This window comes from Triturus cristatus, chromosome 6, assembly GCF_964204655.1.
Source record: "Triturus cristatus chromosome 6, aTriCri1.1, whole genome shotgun sequence".
NCBI lineage: Eukaryota > Metazoa > Chordata > Amphibia > Caudata > Salamandridae > Triturus > Triturus cristatus.
Window position 1 is genome coordinate 624,078,128 of NC_140589.1, and position 18,408 is coordinate 624,096,535.

Consider the following 18,408-nt stretch of genomic DNA (forward strand, 5'->3'; position numbering starts at 1 on the left):
TGCTAGCGAGTAGGGAAGCTCGTTGGATTTTTTCAGAGCGAGCAGATCAAGTTGGGCTCAATTACTGTATTGAGTGGAACAGAATTGCCTTATGAGACTGATCAGTTTACACCCGGGCGACTGTTCCTTTGTGTGCAGTATGCGTTCAGATGTACCCAAGTGTACGTACTGCACTAGCACCATGTGTCAGTGAGATTTTTCTAATAACATTGGCGGTGTTGCACCATGTTAATTGATAATACCCACTGGATTGACTAGCTTGGTGTGATGTATGCATAGTGGGACAGATGGCCTGTGTAGTTGTAGAGATGGCCATTACCACCCTGGCTGTTGGTATAGGTGGAATAGGGGTACTGTCCTTGAATTCTCAGGAAGGTTTAAAATTTGAAAAGTGTATTTTAGTGGCCCCGTTGTCATTCTACAATAGTTATGATATTAAAATTGGCAGATTTTCGTCGTTTCCTAAGGAAGGTGTTTGTCTTTGATAAAAACGAACTTTTCTTTTGGAAAAAAACGTTTTTTGTTTTTAAAACGGTGTTTCTCCCCCAGGGGTTATCGTTGTTCTCTCAAAAACGGACTAATTTGAGGCGATTTTAACTTGAGGATGTGAAGTTTGTGACCATTCAAAGATGGCGCCGGCTATTCAGCCTTGGTCATGTGATACGGAATGTAACGCGACCCGTAGGAAAGCCAGTCTTTAAATATACGCTGCGCGCAGAGGGATTCGTGCTGTTTGAGACGAAGCTCGGCTCGCCAGTTATGTGCGGTAAGATCGAGGCTTTTGTGTGGGGAGCTGCGTTTAAAAAGAATACAGTGTGAAGTTTAAAGGAGGGTTTGAGCTGGCAAGACCTAGAGTTGTTTGGTCAGAACTGTTGGCTACATGTGGGGAGACGTGCGCTCAATATTGAAAGTTAGGTGACGAGTTGCACCATGGGCATACACAAGTGGAATTGAAAAAGAAAAGCGGATGTTAGAGCACCTTGTAGAAATGAGACTAGTATTTCAAACAGCCAATAGAGAAGGTGTTGTTTGAATGATGGAAAGAATTAAGGGTCTGTAGGCAGTTGAAGCTGTTGAGAGAAAGTACATCTTGGTTAAGTCACCATTTTTATTGTTTCCTTCACAGAACTATGACAACGCAATTTTTTGTGTGAGATACAGGATCACTGAAAAAATAGCAGTGCCTGTGTGACTCGGTTCTTAGCCGGTACGAGAGACCTTGGCTAATACCGGGTAATGTGTTTTTATGCATTTTCAAGGAAAGATAGATTAAATGCAATGATTGTATGTTTGTGTGTTCCGTTCTGGCTGTCAGTGCATAATGGCAGGAACCTGTCCTTTTGTTTACACAGTCACTGTTAGTTTGCAACAAGTGTCCAGATAAGGTGGACGAAGTCCTGGTGCCCTGAAGAAATTGCCATGAGAGAAAGGCAATGAAACATGTCGGCTCAACGCTATTTGGTCTGTTAACATACAGCAGGTTTTTATTTTGAATTGATCCACGAGTTGAGAATAAAGTATGGTTGCTGTGGATCGATCTCAATTTTAATTGGGACTGAAGTGTTTGAGGTTTTCACATATGTTCACCTTTTTTCAGTATTTTTTCTGGTACACTGTTTTCATTTTTTGTTGTTCAAGGTAGCAACCTATGATGATAAACGTGGCATAACTGGCGATACTTTATCCAGCTGAAGCCCGCTTTGTTGTTGCGCACGTGAGGTGCTACCTTGTTTTGCACATATTTTTCACTGATTCCCACACGGTGGTGGCTTTCTTACATCTGTGATCTCGCAAGGTTTGTCGTTTTTTAACACATTCACTGTTGCTTTTGGACAAGGTTCTTGTGGTTTTTATGGATTTACGGTGGCTTGTGAATAAGGGACCACTCTTACATTCGTATTAGGTGGAGAGTGGTGTAGAAGAAGGCAAATTTATCCCTCTCAGTCTCTTACACAAAGCGTCTAAATAGTTACCGTATTAGCAGATTGGGTCTTGTGTGTTGTAACTTACTTGGGGGGCCTGAGTGGCATTATTGGGAAAGGGTAGTCCTAGGTTGAGAGGGTAGTGTTTAATCACATGTCTGAGTTGGATTGGGCAGTTCCCCAATAAAAAAGGGCAGCTAAACAAGCATGATGTATATGCTTTGCTTGAATTATCATTACTGTAACAACTTCATATATGTGCCATCCTCTTCGGCATTTCTTCATTTGGGTAGCAAGGCTCATCCCCTGGAAATTTTATAAGGCTTGAGATCTTAAGGAGGTCAGGCAAGCTATTGTTCCAACGATGAGTGTCCCAAGTACAGAAAGGCAGATCCAGTCATTCTGATTTCTGTTAGGCTAATGCCCTCCTATGAACATTCTGTTTTGACAGATGTCATTTTTGCTTGGGGTGACAGCATTGTACTCGAGGTCCTCATTTATGTTTGCTTATTTTAGAGTGAAAAGAGTTGGACCCATTTGCGTAGGTTTTTCTTTTGTAGTTAATATTAATTTTCTTGGTAACCAGAGTTGGAGACCTTAAATCTGCCTTTGACATAGAGCATGACTTACTCCATATGATGTGTGGAAGTGGCTATTGATTGAGGAGGATCTGTGGTCTTAAGAATGTGTCACTAGTTTTCCAAGTAATTTTACTTTGTAGATTTTTATATAGCCCTCATGTCAATCTGTTCTCTGAGTCAGCCTGTTAGATCTTATTGTGTAAGACAGTTGAAGGAATTTAATATGAAGCTAGAGAGAGGGTATCCTTTGTTTATTCTACAGTTCAGGAGGGCCAAACTCCTTTCAGTATGGTGGCTTCAGCATTGAGATACTGATATGAGAAAAAAAGTCCTTTGACATAGAGATGTATGTCAACATTTGGGAGTGAATGGCATTGAGGATCCAGACAAGAGAATATTTAACTGTTCAGGTGTATTTTAGCCCATGCTACTTTGTGGAGAAACTTTTACCAGCCGTTTGTTTCAGAGTATAATGGAGGCTATTTCTATTCCCAGTTTGACTGATTATTTTTCTAAGAATATTAAGTGCAAAATCTCACAAGGATTTTCTCAGTCTTTGGTGTGGTTAAGTTATTGATGTTCCAAAACTTCCAACATGGCTTCCTCCGCTGGCTTGGCTCCACATCTTATTGTCTTGGTGAGGCTCGCGTCCTTTGGGGGGCACTCAGCAGTGGGCACACTTCACAGTTGTAGGCTGGGTACTGTTTCGCACTTACCTCCACTGGTGCTGGGTGGTGATTTATGCAATCACAACTCTGTTCATCATCATTGCTGCTTTAATTGTAAGTTAAAAGAAACTAATTGTAGAAGCATTAAGCACTTGGGATATTTTGGTAAGAAGTGCTGCAGAGAGCTCTGCGAGCAAGCTTCTTACCACTTCAACTCAGTCTTTTTCTCCGTCATATAGCACTCAATTTTTTTTATTTTTTAAAATCTGTTTTATTGATTTTTTTGGAATACAAACATGAATCACATATTAGCACAATAAGATATCAGTATTTCTGAGAGCATGGTTACATTGCCTTACAATATTAAAGAAGTCAATACGCTCTAAAGCATCACTTGCAACTGCATCTCCATGTTAAGACATGTGCTTTGTATCTCCTACTCGTTACCCGCTGTCTCTGATTACAATAGACACTGCCGCTGTGTATATTTACATTGTAAATGCAACTCCCAGCTGGAAAATGTATCGTTGGAGTGTTTCGTTCATAAGAAGTCTGTATTTGGGTATTACTGCGTTACGTCCTATAGCACTCAATAACATCAATGTCGAATCAGTACTTTAATTTTACAAATAAAAAGTAGCTAGCACCATCTGCAGCTAAGATACAGCACAAATATATCAATGCTTTGAAACTATTGTGCATCACACACACCGCTATTAATGGCAAAAGACCAAAATCCATTCACACAAACATCACAAAATATTCCCAACACAGGATTTTACATTGTGCACTGGCACCACGTTTAACAATTTCTGCCTACAGGAAGGAAACCATTGGTGGTACAAAATTCTCAGTTCATGGGGCAAATCTGTGGAGCTACCTGTCTGCAAACATCAGAGTCACTGAAAATCACTTAAGTTCAGAAGGTTGGTCAAAGCTTGTTTATTCCTAGTGTAATTCAGGGAAGAATCCAGATATTCTTATTTTCTGCCTGCTAACAGATATTCTTTAGGACCCTGTAAGATCATGGAAGTGCTAAATCAACAGAATCACTTTACAATCAACTGCTAATAACAGGAAGAACCATGTCTCGCTTACAAACCTGCTACTCATGCTTTTGTCTCAAGCGCACACATTAGCAGGCGAACCCCAGGGATTATTCACTCCTCTTAATGTCACCAAAAAAGTCCAACAACCCTCTCTCCAGACTTACCACATAGCTCAGTACCTCAAAGATAAAATAAGTACAAAGTCAAACAATCTCAATAAAATCCTGTATCGATTTAAAGAAATGGACAGACCTAATCAATGCCATCAGAAGCCAAATGGAACAACCCAAGATGGAACAACTTAAATCACCTGCCCACAGGTAATCAACTTTCAACCTTTATTTTCTACTCTTTATACTTCTCCAAATTGCATCCTATCTTGATATTCCCAAAAAACTCTGCATGAAAATTAACTTGAATTATAGCTAGAGATGTGTCCCTTTCCTACCTTTCTATATACATGATAGTCTCCTTACACTCCACCCTTACTGCCTTTCTTTGTATGAATGTACCTTTCTTTTTCGCATGCTTGTCATCCTACTCTCTAATACACTTCAGTAAATTATCTTTACCCCTCCTCACAAATCTCAAACTCTCCTTCAGAGTAACCATTCCTGCAATACCTAATTCTTTCTAGACTATCTACTCCTCTCACTCCCACATATCACAGTTTACCCTTCTGTGTACACTTTCCTTGCGATCTCAGTGTTTAACCTCCTCTATCACTCGATTTACTTATCACATTTTTTTTCATTTGCCTGGACTCAATCCAATAATTACACAATTTAACCTAACCAATTTTTAACCTAATTTATCACCAGAAATTGGAGGGAATGCTTCCTTTTCCTCAGAGCACAAGACTAACCCAATAACCAACAAGTATTCACCAATGATGAATAATCACTGGATTTATTACTAACTTTAGCTTATGGAGTAGCTTGTTACATGCCATACAGCCCTTCAACACATCATCAGGGGTAGTAACCACTATATAAATTTAATTGCAGTATTATGAGTAGGATAACATTGGCCCTTTTAGTCTGCTATCCTATGAGACTTCGTTTACTCAACTCTGGCTGATTTGGAAGTTAGGATCTTTAACTCCATTCAGTAGTTCAGAGGTATCAGACCAAGAAATGTTTGCTGGTGGCACCAGTCTCAAATCCAAACTGGTCAGTTTAGGGTTAAGCTTGATTGCATCTTCAACTAGCAATAGCTCAAGAGCAACAAGAACTCAGGTGTACCTCATGCAGTCAGTGGAAATAGACCTCCTGAAAAAGGGTGGATAGGCTTTTTAAAAGGAAGGTGTGGGTCTGGAAAATTTGCAGGTACATCATTCTCAATCTGTGAAGGTAATGGAGAACCTCCTCGACCCAGATGCTTTTCTTATTTTCTGTGTGAACAAGGACAACATCTTGGCTCTTGGGCAATCTCTGTCTGTTGTACACCAACCAACATCAAATTGTGGTGCCTACTGTCTTATGTACCTTATTCGGAATTTACTCAGATTCATGTCAGTCCTCCTGGATGGCGAATCCCAGCTCCTTGACATGAAATTATTTCTTCCTTTTCAGGCATATGAGAAAGGCGATTTCTAAGGCCTTTCCAAACTTGGACAAAGTCTGGAGAACGAGTGTCAGCAATGCATGGCTTTCACTTCTGATCTGGTGTGTTATATTTTTGAATGGTTGTGCAGGTGTCCCAAGTGTTCATATGATGAAACACAAACCAAGTACTAGCTGAGGGGGCCAGTACTTATCATCCTCCTACGGGTGAATGCAGGGAACCGGAGCCAACCAGATGTTTGGCTTCTAAATGTTTCTGTGATCTTGCAGTCCTGGAGTATCATCTTGTTGTTTGTTGGCCTGATTTTGAGAGCTTCCGAGCACATAGCTTGCATGCAGACAAATCCAGCCCAGTCAAGGGATTTTGTCTATTGGCCTCAGACTAAGTTCTGCATCTCTTGCGATTGCTGGTTGAAATGGCCACAATACAGGAAATGGCATATGTTTGATTTTCACCCAGGCAGAAGAATGTATATGCTTAGGTTGTGGGAATGGGCTGGATACCTTCCCCAGCCATCAGAAAAACAAATTCAGCAGGGAGGGACTGGAAGGGTATTTGTGCAAGTTGGGATGTCCATAAAGGATGTCGCCATGTTGACACAAATTAAATCCACATTTTCTGCTGTGAAATGCTACTCAGCAGCTTGTATGTGCAACGCACATTCCGAACACTAAAGACATTCTTCTCACATGACCCCAACACGATGAAGGCAATGGAGCCCAATTATGGAGGGGCTGAACGTACCTTATACTGTGGTGTGTCAGAGAGAAGTCTTCCCAGAGAGATGTATGCAAGAAAATGCAGTTTGATGCAATATATGAGTAGAGCATGGCTTGGCAGTGGCTTGACAGTTGCAGCAGGGTCTAGTCTTTTTTTTCTGGTGTGAGAAAATGCCTCTTTGCTTAATCACACTAATTTTTGTGTAGACTGTTACAGCTGGTTTTTCCTGCTTTGAGCTTTTTGCTGGGTGAAAGAAAAGTTAATTGAATCCTTGCGACTAACTGAGCTCTAAACATAGACAAAGCCCTAATGAAAAAACCTTTACCAGGCGAAGGTGTGAAAAGTATACAACTGGTGAGAGGACTTCAATGGTGGGGAAATTTGAATTTTCCTTGTCAGAGCTTGCCAACCAAAACCTACGGCTTCAGCAGGATCTTGTCCAGTGTCCATCTGACTTCACTGGATACAGCCTTCAACCTTGCCCCACTGGAGGATTTCTACTTTCATAAAAAAGATTTTCAGAAGGTAAAATCTTTCTCCGTGTTGACCCTCTAATGCATTGCGGTTGGCCTCGACCTGTGCCTATGTTCTGGTCAACCGCACCCTATAGACATCATGGTGTTTCCTGGGGTTTTTAAACTTAGAACCTTTAAAAGCTACATCTTGGAATACCCGTATTGGAATGTAATCATTTCTGTGCCTTTTTCTATATTTAATTTTTTGATTTTCAGAAACTGGTTGTGCATATCTTTTTGTTTTTTTGTTTTTACTTTTTAATAGTTTAGATTCTGCTAAATATTGAACCTATGTGCTCTTTGCCACATCTACCAGGAGCTAGCCCAGTTTTACATTTTAAAAACTGTGTTTTACCTGATAGAATTTGGGAATTTTTACCTTGGAACGACTCATATCTTCCCAGACATATAATTCATTTTCTTACAGCTGGTGTGTGTCCGGAGACGCAGAGTGGGCAAGAAAATGATGGTCTTCAATGTGACCCTCAGAAATTAGCAGTGGCTGAGATGTATTCCACCTAGCACTTTTTATTTTAATTTTTGTTTTTCTAAGTGTGGTGCCCATAGGGCTACAGGTATGCCCAGACAAGGTCATGTGTTCACTGTGCAGGTTATCAATACTGAGGACCAATGGGAGGAGTTCTCAAGAATAAGAGGGATTACCGCAATTCTATGATCTCCAACGTCAACTGGTGGTATTGCCTTGCACCTCTTCAGTAAGCTCAGCCCTCTGTCACCACATTTGAGGAATGAAAAGGAATGTGTTATCCACCATAGAGGTTTAGTAGGCGGTTGATGTAGAAATTTCAACGGCCACTGTCAACTCTACCCCTACCGAGTGCACTTTATAGAATTGCTGTGGTTGTTGCTATTAAGGGCACGATCTTGGATGAATATATTCAGTTTTCGGATGTTAGTGTAATATTCAGAATTGGTTCATGTGTGTTTTGGGGAGAAGAAAGCCCTGTTTATTTTCTCATTCTATTGCTCTGTTTGGATCTTTCAAATGATGTAGGTCTCATCCATGTGTGCCTTCTTTATGATACTCCAGGGCCCATAAAGCCTACCTTTCCATCAGTCATTGCCATTCTTTTTTTTGGAAGCCTCCAGCCCATGTAAGATAATATTATTGAATGTCTGTTTCATATGCTTATGAAGGAGAACATGTGTCAGGATGACAGGGGACTTTTATACCCCTGAGCTTTCTGCTTAAAGAGTCCAGTCTCTTTATTTCTAGATTGGGTGGAAAGGTTGGAGGGGCTTAGGGTTGGAATTACAGACTTTTTTTTTGCTTTGGCAACAAGTCTTATGACACTAGGCTGAGAAAATGAGAATTATTTTGGACTAACCATGGCTTCCTTATTTTCCTTTACTAACTGCCTGGAAGTAGGGCGGTTTCTTCCACTACCAAACTAGGGTCTAGCAAGACCTAAACAAATTGACCGAAGGATTCCATTAATATCATCAGTCTGCGTGATATTGGATCTGTTGGTTGATCTGGATATATTTTTCTCACGCCTCTAGTAAAGAAGAAAACTCCTCCTCAGGATCAGAGTATGAAATAGGAAGCAAAGTCTGTGACAAGGTTTCAGTTTTTCACACATTCTATTGGTTAAAGCTCCATTGTAGGTACGCAATGTGGGAAAGGAGAGATTATTGTTAATCTGTCGCTGTCTCATTCCTTAATCGTCTTGTGCTTCAATGAGTAACACAGGCCATAGTTGCATTAGATAAAAACACCAAATGTCCTTTGATGAGGATCGGTTACATATGTCTGGTCTTAAGAATGGTTCCCCACCAAAAGAGAGATACCGTTTGGTTGAATAGAGCTCTAAAAATGTGGATTAGCTCCAATTCCCATGCGTCTGATTTGTGGATATAGGACTTAAGGTAACAAACATGAGCAAAACCTTTATGGAGCAGCAAAGTTACTTCTGGGTACTCCCTCAGTCACTCAGGTCCAACACTGCTCATGAAGTTTTTTTTTGTTACCTGTTGCCCAGACTTCATTGTGATGCCCGGGGATAGATCTCAAGTTGGATGAGGATTATTTGTGAAGAAATAGCGATTTGTGAACCTGCTTATTTTTATTATTATGATTTTTATTTTTTCCCATAAACGAGCTGATTTGTTTTAGTAAAAATGGGCACATGCCAGGAATGTTTGTTTTCGGGAGATTTTTGAGTGCCTTTCTATGGAGTTTGAGTTACTAGCAATCTCCCACACAAAGTGTAGCGGTAAATCTGATTATTTGTTTTTGCTCTTTTATCTATTTTGATGGAAAGGTTCTGTTGAATTAAGGGGACTAAGTATACGCTTTTTACATGTTTTTCTAATTCACACCAGCCTTGGAAGAAGCAGTAACAAAACTCAGAAATATATTTCCCATAAATCAAAGTGAAAGAAGCGTCAACAAGTCACAGCATGTGATCTTACTAATACTCACTCTCTTGCCCAGATATCCTTCCACTCATGGTTCATGTTGATCTTTTTCGTTGGTGCAGAATTGTAGTTGAGTATCTTTCGCTCCTGCTGCATAATTGTTCTTTTTACATATCAGTATATGCTTTTGATGTCAGTCATATGAGTTGTAACCTGTGTATTAATTGATATAGTAATTGCCAGGTTTTTGTACTATAGATATTGTGTAACGTTTACGTGATCTAAAGATCCATAATTTCCAGTACTGCCTGGAATCTGTAAATTTGGCATTAGGTAGATTGAATTATTTTTCCTTGATGTGAAGCTCAGGATTTATGTTTCACTTGTCAAAATTTCCTTCTTCCACTACCTGTTTTCACCTAGGTGTCTGCTTTATAGGGCACGATATCGAGAGCACTTCCCTCTCAGGTTGATGTTTTGTTCTTGTGGTCTTTAATGCTCTTATTTTAAAAGAGTATAGAATATTGCAATATCTATTGTTATACCCATACATGCACATATCTAAGTATCAAGAACAATTTTGTTTTGTTATGCATACAGCTTTCTGTACATAAGATGTATTAAATGAACAAAAGTAATTAGATACGTTGATGAAAAATTATTACTCTGTCAACATTAAATCCGAATGTATTTCTTCTACTTATGCTCAGACACGTCCCCCTCTTTGGATATTTGTTGAAATCATAAAGCTTTATTTGAAAACATTATTTATTTGAGGTTTTCTTTATGGTGCATAACTATGATTCTTTCCATTAACTGAATACCAAGTCAAAATTATTTGAACATTTGAAAATAACGCATAATTCTGACCAAACCCCTCAGCATTGCTTATTCATAACCTTAAAAATTGTGATAAAAGCAATTAAGCTGTTAAATACTGACCTTTACTTTGGTCTTTATGCACGTTTTGCTGAGTGACACACTTTTGTTGCAAATATTCTAGTTTTGTTGGAAGTTTTAATTTGAGGGAGTAATGACTGTTCCAGTCTCAGTCCACCACCGAGCAAATATTTTACAGACCTATGTAACCTTCTGAGAGTGGGGAATAATCAGTGAACGCTTTAGATTCTCTTCTGAACAGAGAATGGCAGTTTTTTTTTTTTTGTAAATATTTTTATTAAGAAATTCAAACACAAAACAACAGACATTGGCATTGTATACATCGGTATCACATTCGTCTGCTAGCGTACATAGATTCAAAGAATACCTTTACTAGACATTGGTACATTAGTGGTGTATAGTAGCACATTGGACTTCTACTGCATCACTCAGTAGCTTAGCAGGTCACATTTGGTGTATGATTAGACCATAGGAACTCAGTCACTCAGTTCAGATTCTGAGGTCTCACGCGGGGGTTCACATATATTCCCTCTTTAAGCGTTCCACCCCCCCCCATATCTGGGACCACTTTTTGGGGCAGCCTCTATGAATGTATACTGTTTTTTCGACAACCATTGTGGTGTCCATGTCTCTGCACCATTGGGCGAGGGTAGGGGCCTGCCTAGATCCCCATTTTTGGGCTATATTGCGCTTTGCCAGCAGGAGTCCCAGTGTCACCCAGAGTTGCGCTACGCGGCTAAGATCTGTAGGCTCCCACACATTGAGGAGGCATCTCCTCGGTTCCGTAAGCGTTGGAACTTTTGTCACCTGGGAGAGTGTGCGCATGACCGCCTTCCAGTATTGGGCAATTACGGGGCATTCCCAAAGGGTATGGAAAAGATTGCCGTCCATGCCACACTGCCTGAGACAGAGCGGTGAGTCGGTCCGTGTAAGTTTATATAGGAGTGTGTGAGTGTAGTACGTGCGGTGTAGAATTTTTAAATGTACAAGCTTCAGTTTGGATGAGATCCCAACCTCCTTAGGGGAGGAAAGCGCCGCCTGCCAGTCCGTCTCGTCGAATTCCCCCAGTTCCGTCTCCCACTTGGCCTTAATGGCCAAAAATGGGTCTGGCTGGTTGTTTATCACCTTCCGGTATGTCAGGGATGTAGCTCTCTTAGTCAGGTGTTCTGCGAGGAGCCTGTCTTCCAACGGCGAGGACTGCCGCCCGGAGTGCGTGCCTGATTTGTAGGTAGCAAAATCGTTCAGCGACTGCCGCCCGGAGTGCGTGCCTGATTTGTAGGTAGCGAAATCGTTCAGCGTCTGCCAGGTCATATTCAGCTTGTAAATGGGCAAACGTGACTATGTCACCTTTTTTCCAGAGATCACCTACCCTCGATATCCCAATCAGATCCCATTGTAAAAACCCCTTGGTAGTGCGCAGCACTCCCAACTGTTTCGCCTCCCATAGTGGTGTGGCCTGGGTTATCTTCCCCTCCCAACCAAAAGCACGTTGCGCCTCAAACCATATCAGCAGAGTGTGTGCCGTGGGGCCCGTGAAGCCACGTTTCTTAGTGTAATTATAGAGCGCTCACATAACCCCCCGGTCCCCAGCAATTGACGATCCATACGGTATGCCGGGTCGTCCCCTGGCACATGGAGCCACTGGTTTATTACCATAAGCTGTGATGCCCAGTAGTATATCTTGATATTAGGGAGGGCGATACCCCCGTCGTACCAGCCTCTGGTCAGTTTATGGAGCGCTATCCGTGGCGCCTTGTCTTCCCACAAGAGGCTCGTCACCTCTGTTTATGGCGGTAAAGTAAGCGGACGCAACCGGGAAGGGTGTATTCTGAAGCAAGTAGAGAAATCTGGGGAGCGCCATCATTTTAAAGAGGGCGGCCCGTCCCAGCAGTGTCAGGGGCAGGGAACGCCAGTGTTTGACGTCGCTACGGAACCGTGTCAGGGGTTTCGCCAGGTTTTCAGCAACAAATTTCGCTCTGTCTGCTGTCACATATATTCCTAAGTATTTGAATCCGTCTTTTACCACTCGAATGTCGCATCCCCTAGGAAGCCGCGGCGGGGAGCCGTGAAGTACAAACAGGTAGGATTTTTCCCAATTTATCGTGTAGCCGGATACCCTCCCATACGCCGCGCAGATGTCCAGAAGACAGCGTATTGAGCGCGCTGGTGAAGCTAGATATAGCAGGACGTCCTCCGCATATAGCGAGATGCGGTCCTCCCACCCCATCGTCCACTTTAGGCCACGGATAACCGGGTCCTGTCGCAACCAGGCCACGAGCGGCTCCAGCGCCAGCGCAAATAGGAGTGGGGAAAGGGGGCAGCCCTGTCGCGTCCCCCGCGCTAACGGAAAAGCGTTCGAGATGTGCCCATTGACGACGACCTGCGCCAGCGGCTTAGTATATAGGAGCTGGATCCATGCGCATATCTTGGGGCCAAATCCCAGGTGACGAAGAACAGCAAAGAGGAAAGGCCATTCCACCAGATCGAATGCCATTCGCGCGTCTAGTGAGAGGATGACCGCGTCCTCTTCTATCGAGGAGCGATGTGCAAGGACCCCGTGCAACCGCCGTATGTTCAGGGCGGTATTACGATTAGGCATAAACCCAGACTGATCCAGGTGTACCACGGCAGAAAGGTGGGGCTGCAGCCTCGTCGCCAAGACCTTTGCAAGGATCTTCGCCTCGGCGTTTAGCAGCGAGATTGGGCGATAGGAGGCGCAATCATGCGGTGGTTTGTTAGGTTTGGGGATGGCCACTATAGTGGCCAGTCTCTGGTCTCGGGGTAGGATCCCTTTCTGTAAGCTATCAGTGTACATACCCAATAGATGCGGAAAGATGTGAGTAGCTGCTTTCTTATAGAATTCCACCGGAATTCCGTTGGGCCCCAGTGCCTTCCCAGTGCGGAGGGCGGCTATTGCAAGTGCAATTTCCTCCGCGGTCAGGTCTGCCTCTAGGGCCGCCACCGCGGACGGGGCCAGCACAGGCATAGCAACGTCTCGAAGGAACGCCAGATTGTCCACAACTGTGAACGAGGCCTCCGGAGTGTAAACCTTTTCGTAATGCGCCGACATGGCCTCCGCGATCAGTCGAGGCTCCGACGTGAAGCCACCCGCCTCCAACTGGATCCGTGCCACCCATCTTGCTGCACGTTCCTTTTTCTCCAGCCAGGCTAGCAGTCTACCCACCTTATCCCCTAGTTCATAGATCGTGTGCTGTGTTGTAGCGTGTCTAGCCCGCGCCGCCTCCCAAAGATATGATTTATACTCTTGTTGCGCCAGAAGCATTTTATGTGTGGTGTCATCGTCCGACTGCGTAGCATGGTTGGCCTCTGCCGCAGTCCCCCCCTGTTCCAGTTCAAGTACCACTCTTTGTTGAGTTTTCTTGTGATCTGCCACCATCGAGATTGCCTGCCCGCGAAGGACCGTTTTGTACGCCTCCCACAGTGTCGTTGGGCTGGTCACCGAGTCCTTATTTTCTGCGAAATACTGTTTGGTTGTTACCAGAAGGGCTTTATTAATTTTGGGTATTTTGAGGTAGCCAGGGTGAATTGGAAAAACTCTACGGTTCTGTGGGGCGAAGGTTGCAAATGTAACAAGAACTGGAGAGTGGTCTGAGATGCCCCTGGGCAAGTGCGTGACGTCCGTCATTCCCCTCAACCCCGTTGCTGGTGCGAAGATGTAATCAATGCGAGAGAGACTGTTATGGACCCCCGAGTGAAATGTGTATTGCCTTTCCTCTGGACTGCGGGTTCTCCAGGTGTCTATGAGGCCAAATGCCTCCGCGAACTCGCGCAGTTTGGGAGTAGTACTACCGTGATCTCTGGTGGACGGCCTGTCCATTAGCGGATCCATCGTCGCATTAAAGTCCCCACCTATGATTAGTTCCCCGTGTGGGAGCGACAACAGAAAATCTCCCAACGCCCGGAAAGTATCCTGATGGAGTGTTGGGGGGACGTATACCGTTACTAAGTTATACATTTTCCCCTCCCACTGGCAGGTCAGTGCCGCAAAATGACCCTGATCCTCGCTACGGGAGTCAACAATAATCAGGGGGAAGCGCTTATTTACTAATATGCCCACCCCACGGGAACCTGACGTGAATGCTGAATGTATCACCATTTTAAACCCCCATCTATCCAGTGCCTTCGTAGTCGTGCCCACTAAGTGCGTTTCCTGCAGGAGCGCAACTGCAGGCCCCTTGCGCTCAAGGTATTGGAGAACCAGCCCCCGTTTGATTTTATCCCCCAATCCATTCACATTCCAGGACATTATTCTGAACAAGGGGCTGGGTGGTTGCGTACTCCCCACATTTAAGCTAGTATTGGCCTCCGAGGTGGGCTTGTGTTCCGCTTCCGTCATGTAGGGTAGTAGAAAAGTGGCTGAAAATGTACACTATCCTTCGTTTTATAACAGGCCTAGGTTGCGTCAATCGCCAATGTATAGCTGCAACATACATAACAAAACATGAAAAAAAATTCCCGTGGTGCCCCCAACTCCCCACCCCCCTCCCTGCCTCCCTGCCCAGCGGATTTGGAACTACCTGCCACCCCAACTTAGCAGAGTGCTTAGATCCCATAACTTGGTACTTGCGTGTGGGGGAGTAGCTGCTCCCTGCCCATCGCCCTTTCCCTTCATCACATATGGGTCAATGCAAGAAACCAGTCATTGAGGATATCGAAGTTCAGTCTTTCAGCGCCCCGATAGCTGCCATGCTCCCTGCAACCACGGGGACACCCCGCACCACCTTACCACAAAAGGTCCAGTCCTTCCCCTTTCTGCTTCATTCCGACGGTGTGCGCTCCGTGCCCCCTGGGCCGGCGTCGTCCGGAGCCCTGGGGGACCCAGAATGTTGTCTACGTTCACGCCCCACGCGGCCCGCTTCTCTCGCCGGGCACCACCCCTCCAGCCACTCTGTGGCCTCCGTCGGCGTAGTGAAGAACCATGTTCGTCCCTCCGCTTCCACCCTCCGCTTCGCCGGGTAGAGCATCGCGTATTTGAGTTCACGCGCGCGCAACTCCCTTTTGACTGCCAGGAAGTCGCAACGCTGCTTCATCACTGCTGTGGTGTAATCCGGATATAGGGTTACCGTGCAATTGTCCACCTTCAGTGGAGGAGCGGTACGCGCCGCCTGCAGGATAGCGTCCCTGTCCCGAAAGTTAAATATACGCGCCAGAATCGGTCGTGGGGGGGCCCCCGGTTTTGGCCACCCTCCGGGCACCCGATGTGCTCTTTCCACGGAGAAATATTTTGATAGCCCACGTGGCTGCAGCTGGTCCGTGATAAGTTTTTCAATGAAGAGGTCCATCGCCGGCCCCCGCTCGCTCTCCGGCACACCCACGACCCGGACATTATTCCTTCTGGACCTGCCTTCCTGGTCATCCAGCTTGTCCAACAGCTGTTTTTGGACAAGTTCCAGCGTCCGTATCCTCTGTTTACACACCGCTGTGTCGCTGGTAAGGGTCGCCGCAGCCGTTTCCACCTCAGACATTCTCGTATTCATTTTAGCGACATCGGCTCTCAGCAGCGTTCTGTCCGTTGAGATCGTCCCTATGGAGACCTGCATCTGGGACGTCCTGTAGGGTGATCTCCTTAGGCTCGTCGGGGGGGGGGGGGGGGCGGCGGCCCGCCTGGCCCTTCCGGTAGGCGAATTTTTCGAGTTTGGCGTGCGGCCCCCCACGGTGCCCCTTACCTCCCATAATGGCCGGTGCAGGCGGGGAGTCCCCCTGGCGGTCCGGGTCTTCAGGAGAGAGGGAGGTGCAGCAGAGATCCAGCTGTCGCCGCCGCCTGCCACGGGATCGTCCACGTGCGGCCTGTCGGGTTCACCGGAGTCCCGCCGCTATCTCAGAGTATCCGATGCACACCAGCTGCGTTCCAATCCGTAGTCGGGACCTTCACTGCCCAGTCCACGTCGCACACCAGCCGGCTGTGTGGCGGTCACCGGACCACGTCGCAGGGGCCAGCCAGGTCTCCGGCTCCAAACGAGGGGGGGGGGGCCAGGGACGCTCCGGATCTCCACTGTGCAGCTCCCAGGCCTGCACCCCGCCTCCACGCTACACGCCGGCACCAAACAACTCTGGGCCTCCCCCAAAGCGCCGTGCAGGGCTCTCCCGGCGCCGCAGTGAGCCCAGCCGCAGGTCACTCTCCCTCGCGGCCAGGGCAGCCCCAACAGCCCAGCCGCCGGCGTCCGCAATTCGAGGGTTTCAGGCTGAGGCCACGCCCATCTAGGTTCTTCAGGGCCGACAGGCCGTCACCCGAGGCCCCGGCGCCGCTCTCCGTCGTAGGCTGCACTTTCGGCGGCGCGCGGCTCTGTGCCCCCACGTCCGCCGCCAGGCGCGTAACTTTTCAGGCCGGCGCCTCCGTTATTCAGGGGATGTCGCCGGGAATATTTTGCCGGTTTTGGCCAGGATCCGTGCCAGGATAGATGTGGGATCGGCCATCTTCTTCGGCTGCAAGCCACGCCCCCCGAGAATGGCAGTTTTAAGGTTCAGGCGAAACTGGTGGCTTTTCTTTACAATTAAATACATATCTACTTACATTTTTGCTTTATAAAACTAATTATCACAGACATTCTGGATCAAAGTCTTTTATAGATGGGAACTGTACTTATTCCACAGTTCTCTGTCTGGCTGTCATTATGATGTTTAATGAGAACTTGTTCATCTGAGATCCAGTTTTTGGGAGTAAAGTGCACACACTCAAAGGACTTAGCAAAAAGTTTATAGCATTGCCCATAGCATTATTTTTTCTTATTTGTCGTTTTGACTGCTAACATTTTGTTTTCTGCTCTTCTTAGATGTTGTATTCACCCAGCATCCCGTGAGACTTTGCTGCGCCATACAAAGAGAAGAAAAGCGTGTTACTTCATCGTGACTCAGATCTAGATGTCTCCTATGTTCCCCATGCTTACAGTTCTGAGCATGTTTTATTACATGTGCCTTCGGCGTCGGGCGCGGACAGCTACCAGGGGAGAGATGTTGAACAGCCGTCGAGCTATTGAAACTAACAACCGAACACTGTCCATGCCAGCGGAAATAGTTCAGTATGCCAAAGAGGTGGTTGATTTTAGCTCTCACTATGGGAGTGAAAACAGCATGTCCTACACCATGTGGAATTTGGCATGGACTCCCAGTGTTTATCCAAGTTCTGGCGACTTCACACAGGCTGCTGTCTTTCGAACCTATGGCTCTTGGTGGGAGAAGTGTCCTAGTGCTCCACTGCGTTTCAACCGGACTCCACTGGATTTTTACAGCCAGGAGTATGTGGAACTTGTCTTCGAACAACCAGTTTATCCCACAGCGATTCACGTTTTAGAAACTTATCACCCTGGTGCAATAGTGAAGATTCTTGCTTGCTCTGCAAATCCTTACTCCCACAGCACTCCAGCTGATTTAAGGTAAGCTTACACTTTAATCTCTTCATTAAAATTGCTTCATTTGCATTGCTCATACAAACATGTTTGAAAAATGTGTGAATATTAGAAACTTTGGATTAGGAGCAGGGACTAAATAGAATCAAACTCTGCATTAAAATAAAACAATACAAATAGAAAGCTAGTACAAATAGGGCTTTGATTCATATACTTATAATTAAATCTGCAGGAATGATTCGTGAATAATTGAGAATTTTGCATTATCTATTAGGCTGTGTATAGCCAGCATGTGTTATCTTCTGAAATAAGTAGATATTTGAACAGAAGTATATTTGGTTCATTATGCATGTGCAGCAAAAAGTAGAAAGGCTCATAAACTAGGAGGAAGGTGGGTAAGAAGTGATATGAGAGTATTGTTGGTTAAGTTAAAGATCAGGCATTGCAAAAAAAAGCTCTCATGAGTTGCTGTTAGTCTATTTTAAAGGTGGGAAGGAAGGTTTGTCACTGAGGAGACATGATTTCCAAATGTTGGTAGTTTTGGATAGGCCTAAGCGAAATCTTTAGTACAGAAAGGCAATCTTGTATAAATTCTGATTAAAGGCTTTCACGTAATTTTTAATTTCTCTTGCTTATGCCTTTTCATTTAATTTGGCCTGCTGGAGACTGGTACAAGCAGAAAATGAATTGGAGGAATCAGTCCGACTGGATGTGTGCCACCAAAGAATGGAAAATTAATTA

At 45.0% G+C, this 18,408-nt stretch overlaps 1 protein-coding gene across 1 annotated transcript in view; it reads left to right on the forward strand.

Moving 5' to 3' along the window:
- The window catches only part of FBXL4 (F-box and leucine rich repeat protein 4), a 224,141-nt gene that overhangs the window by 55,064 nt on the left and 150,669 nt on the right, over positions 1–18,408 (forward strand). Inside the window, exon 3 of the mRNA XM_085611122.1 lies at positions 17,095–17,694. Coding sequence (XP_085467248.1) covers positions 17,183–17,694 — 512 coding nt within the window. The 5' untranslated portion in view covers positions 17,095–17,182. The remainder of the gene's footprint in view (positions 1–17,094; positions 17,695–18,408) is intronic.